The sequence below is a fragment of the Telopea speciosissima genome, chromosome 8 (genome assembly GCF_018873765.1).
Source record: "Telopea speciosissima isolate NSW1024214 ecotype Mountain lineage chromosome 8, Tspe_v1, whole genome shotgun sequence".
Taxonomy (NCBI): domain Eukaryota; kingdom Viridiplantae; phylum Streptophyta; class Magnoliopsida; order Proteales; family Proteaceae; genus Telopea; species Telopea speciosissima.
The window spans coordinates 14,337,561-14,343,138 of NC_057923.1; the positions used below are offsets into that span (position 1 = coordinate 14,337,561).

The 5,578-nt window shown below is 40.9% G+C and overlaps 1 protein-coding gene across 1 annotated transcript; it reads left to right on the plus strand.

The window, feature by feature from the left end:
- Positions 1-6: 6 nt before the first annotated feature.
- Positions 7-3,342, plus strand: LOC122670429 (glycosyl hydrolase 5 family protein-like). The gene is made up of 4 exons (XM_043867301.1): positions 7-435; positions 721-968; positions 2,103-2,623; positions 2,793-3,342. Exons 1-4 carry the CDS (start codon positions 22-24, stop codon positions 3,314-3,316), a joined length of 1,707 nt encoding a protein of 568 aa, XP_043723236.1. The 5' UTR covers positions 7-21; the 3' UTR covers positions 3,317-3,342.
- Positions 3,343-5,578: the final 2,236 nt, after the last annotated feature.

A 5,578-nucleotide genomic window follows, 5' to 3' on the forward strand; every position in this document is an offset into this window, starting at 1 on the left:
AATTGCTTTATTCTTCTCAACATGGACAAGCTATCTTCCTTACTAGTCTTAGTTTTTCTGATTCTCTCTCCAAATGGTTTCCTTGCACTGCAACGGCCAGTGATGGCTCGGCCTCTCTATACAAATTCGCGTTGGGTTGTCGATGAAAGTGGGCAAAGAGTGAAACTGGCGTGTGTGAACTGGGCGTCACACCTTGATGCCATGGTAGCTGAGGGTCTCAGTAAGCAGCCCTTGGATGTGATCTCAAAGCAAATCAAATCGATGGGATTCAATTGTGTTCGGCTTACCTGGTCACTGTACATGGTCACCAACGACTCCTTATCTTCCTTAACTGTTCGGCAATCATTCCAAAGCCTTGGCCTTTTCGACACCCTTGCTGGCATTGAAGTCAATAACCCATCTCTTCTTGATCTTCCCGTCATCCAAGCTTACCAGGTACATTAACAATTCAGATCGTCTACAGCGCCGCTGCCCGTAGCTGCCTGTGTAGTGTAGACTGGGCCGCGTGCATAATGACACCCTTATCCTTGCTTGGGCAAAACGTTTGAGCAAGGGGTAAGACGATCTTTGCACGTGCAGCTCAGTCTGCGCTGCTCAGGCTGCTACGGGCAGCGCACTATAGAGGATCTAGATCCGTTGATTAAAGTCATATTCCATAGCTTTCCTGTAATGTTTTATGTAGTAACTATAGTTTTAACTTGGGAATTAATACAAACTCAGGTGGTGGTATCTAAACTTGGGGAGAACAATGTGATGGTGGTACTAGACAATCATCTTAGCAAGCCTGGATGGTGTTGCAGTAATTGGGATGGAAATGGCTTCTTCGGTGATCGTTACTTCAACCCGAAGATTTGGCTTAAAGGGTTAACTGCAATTGCGACTATGTTCAATGGGACCACCAATGTGGTTGGCATGAGTCTAAGGAATGAGCTCCGGGGACCCAAGCAGAATGCAAAAGATTGGTACAGGTACATAACTAACTGGGTTCCTCTAGCAATTTGGATTATAGCCACCTTGATGAGGGGTGTTTATCGGTCGGTTCAGTCTGGTTTCTATTAGGTTGAATCGGTTTTGATCGGGTATTGGGCCAAGCCAAAGCCGAAACCGAACCTGAAGGATAAATTAAAGTTTGGTTTTGGTCTGGTTTGGTTATGTTAGTTTTATTGGTTTTCCTTAATGGGTTTTTGTCGGTCTAGTTCGGTTTCGATTTTCCACAGATATATTCCCACGAAACCAAAGTGCAATTTCTCTCATACATTTTTTTAGGGAGGGTGATCATTGCCAGATTGTGTGTTCTGCACCAGTGCAGGGGCATCCAACATCGGGTGTAGGGTGGTCATTTCGATCTCCCTGTGTCTAGGCATAGGTGCCACGCAGTCAGCTGGCAGCCTTCTTTTTTTTACTTTTTATTATTTTCTCTCACGTGCTTTGAACATGTGGACATCATGTGCATGATTCCTTTTTCTGAACCAGAATTGGTGTGGCATGAAGATTCCTCCCTACTCGCATCAGTCTTGTTTTTTTCCCCTCCATTTTTTATTGGTTTGCTATCGATTTTTAGTGGGTTGAGTTGGAAAAAAATCCTACTTGAGTTCGGCACCGTTCGATTTAGCATCTTCCACACGTCGAGCTCTCAGTCCTAAACTACACCACATTGCACTTGATCCGATCGGTTTCAATTTCTGTTGGTTTTTAAAAACCCAAAATTTTAGCTAAACCAATAAACGTTCATATTGATTTGAGTTTTTTCAATTGGTTTCGGTCGGTCCAACCGCTTCAGATGGAAGTTGACACCCTTGGCTTTATCCCAATTTGATCAATAGTTTTTAGGGATTTAAGTATCAATATCAGTGGTGACCGATATCGATACTAATACCGATACAACACCCATATGTATCGGACGATAGGATAAAGATATATTTTTTTTGGGTCCAAAAGTGATTTTTTTATTTGTGGAAATAGCCCAATACGAGCCGATACTACTGATACGTATGTGGCTATCAGCGACAACCGATACCGTGAACTAAAACCATGATAGATACATAACAACACTTATTTATAAAGTGAATGCAACTGGGGTAATTGAATCTTAATCTCATTAGGTACATGCAACAAGGAGCTGAGGTAGTACACAAAGCAAATCCAGACGTTCTTGTTATACTCTCTGGGTTAAGTTTTGATAGGGATTTTTCGTTCCTCGCCAAGAAACCAGTGAAGCTATCGTTCAGTGGGAAGCTAGTATTCGAGGTACATTGGTACGCTTTCTCAGATGGGGACATTTGGGCGAAAGGAAACCCAAACCAGGTCTGTGGAAGGGTAGTGGATGATTTGATGAAGAAAGTTGGGTTTCTACTTAAACAAGGATGGCCTCTATTTGTGAGTGAGTGGGGGGTGGATCAAAGAGGGACGAACGTGAATGACAATAGGTACTTGAATTGCTTCTTTGGAGTTGCAGCAGAATACGATTGGGACTGGGCGTTGTGGACATTTGTGGGGAGTTACTACCTCAGAGAAGGGTCGATGGATATGGATGAGACTTATGGTGTATTGGATTGGGGTTGGCAAGACGCTCGGAATTCTAGCTTCTTAGAAAGACTTTCTATTCTTCAAACTCCTTTTCAAGGTATGCCAAACTTCTCCAACCTCTAAGAATTAAATCAAACATTTGGTATGCATTATTGGAATACATTCTAGCTCGGTAATGGATTCCAAAAAATCCGCTAGTTTACCAAAAACTGGCGGCATGCCCAATCCTCTCCCTCAACATTTTTATCTGTTTTTGTAAATTGCAGGACCAGGGATTTCTAATGTTAGGCCATATAAAATAATGATCCACCCATCGACAGGTCTTTGTGTCCACAGAAAGTCATTAACAGAGCCATTAATGTTAGGCTCTTGTGCAGAGTCTGAAGGTTGGAGCTACACACCAGAGAGGAGTATAGAGTTGAAAGGGACAAATTTCTGCTTAAAAGCTGATGGTGTGGGTAAGCCAGCAAAGCTTGGAACCTCATGCACTACCTCAAATTGGGACATAATATCTGACTCCAGAATGCACTTCTCTTCGAACCTCACCAATGGAAGAAGAGTTTGCTTGGATATTGACTCTGATAATACTATTGTCACTAATTCATGCAAGTGTTTGAGTAGAGACCCCAAGTGTGACCCTGGGAGCCAATGGTTCAAGATTGTTAATAGCACAAGGGCAATGGGTTCATCAAATGGAATACTTCGTCTTCCAAGTTTACATGGGAAGGATCAGTTTCCATTAGTGGAGAGTATTGGAGTTCAAATTGAGAAAGGAAGGAGCAGTCTATGAGACATGAGCGAAATAAGCTCTGATACTGATATTGGCAGTGACCGATACGGTACCTGATACCGTGTTTTACAACCTGGCTCTGAACCCATCTCTTTCGCCGAATCTCCATGCCTATAGATGTTTTTAGGGTTTGTTTTCATTTTTTCTGTGAGCAGTTTTTTTTTTTTTTGGATTTTGGGTTGAGCATTTGAGGTGAAATACTAAGGTAAAGAAAAAGTGATGCCAAAAGAGTTAACATCAGCTAATCATCTGTTTGGAAAATTATTTCCCCACCCCATTTTAAGGGGAACTTTAATGCCAACAGAACTTGTATGACATGTTTGTATAGGAAATGTGAGCAGCACTGATCACATTTTTGTGACCATAGCAAACACTATCTGATTCATTTGACATGTAATATCACTGTTTCAGCCGTTGTAATGCGATGGAATTTGATCTTTGCCTTGGAGAAGATGGATTACCATAAAAAGCTTTAATTTAAATACCGTTATGGTGGGATCCCTGGGTTGGTGCCTGGAAGCCTATTATTTGCCACAACAATTTTACTTGTGCTCAAATTTTGTGGGGTTTCAAGGATTAGATCACCTGCAAATCAACTACTAACCAGGTTCTCGAATGAGAACCATTCTCTAGAGGTCTGAGCCATAGATGGCATCCAAGGGAGGGTCCCACCTCTCTTGGATGCCATCTGTGCAGCTCAGGCCGTACGAGAATGGTTCTCATATAAGAACCTGAGCTGCACTCCAACTTGCACTATATTACTCCTACCAATGCATTTAGAATTTTAGTTACATTATTTATGCTACCCTCAAATGACTTTCTTTGAAATTATCATATGTCAAAGCTACTCCTAGATTATTTCTAATATTTCCAGTTTTATCATTCATCCATCTTGACATCCTCATCTTAGCCCATTAATTTTATCTATGGGAAAAAAAAACAATGCCTGACCACGTGCAGCTTGCACCAGACATAGTCCCACTAAAATGACCCTACCCCTAAAAGATGAAAAATCCCCCCAATTGATGCCCCTACGGATGCCCTCATTGGCACCTGTGCTTGTGCAAGGGCCATGCGACCGGACTACATTCTAAATCCATTTATTTATATGTATTGTTTCTTCATCGAGGGTGGGCCTTGGTGCAACGGGAAGGTTGCTCATTTTTTCCATGTGGTCACAGGTTCGAGTTTGGAAACAGCCTATCTACGAAAGTTATGACCCTCCCCAGACCCTGCAGTGGCGAGAGCCTCATGGACTAGTTACGCCCTTATTTATATTGTTTCTTCATCTCCCCTAATTCAACTCCATGCATTTCTGCTGGTCCTTTGTTTTCAAGAAGTAAATCTCCACTTCAACCACTCTACTCTTACTATATATTCAACATCTTTCTCTATTTCTCGTTTTTTTTTAATCATAGACTCAATCTTAGTATTTAAAATTTTCACTTTGAGGCATCTCCTTATTAAATTTCTTACTATTTCATTTTGATTTTATTTTTACTAAAAATTACGATATATATTTCGTTTTTGTTCGTACTTGTCTTAATATTAATTGATTCCATATAACATTTATTTCATGCACTAAAAAAACAATAAGTAATAGACAAACAACAAGGACCTAGTCAGCTACCAAATGACATAAAATGGGATTTAGAGGAAACAAAGTCAATACCTGTTGTGGGTAAGCCTGGTTGTGAAAAAAATTTAGATACCCTTAGATACCTTTTGTCAGGTGAACTAGCTAGCTCACCTACAAGCAAAGAGATCATTCCACATTAAGAAGAACGTGAAGTATACCTTCCCTCATTTAATATCAGAAAAAACCGCAGGAGAAATGTCTTATAAACAATGGAGTACATAACTAAAGGGTAAAGGCTGGGCATCCTAACGTTGTGCCCAGCACTATCCGAATCTCTCCTCATCCCATAGAAAAATTTCTCTCCCCCCATCATAACCCCCTTCCCCTCCAATCCCATACCCCCCATTGGTTGAGCTGCTAGCTCCAGGAAACAAGATTTCAGGCCCAAAGTTCCATTAAAATTTTTAGTATACTATTCATTTGGTATTAAAACCAAATATCTGAAAGGATGAAAAATTAATCATTCTCTGGTAATATAGCAACCTGAAAAGCTGCAGATATTTGTTTGCTTTTAGACATTCAAGTATGAACATTCATTATTTATCCACACATAAAACATCAAACAGTAACACTAAGTAGGAGGAAGAGAAGAGGGGTTAGCTTTTGTGTGAACGCTCAAGTAC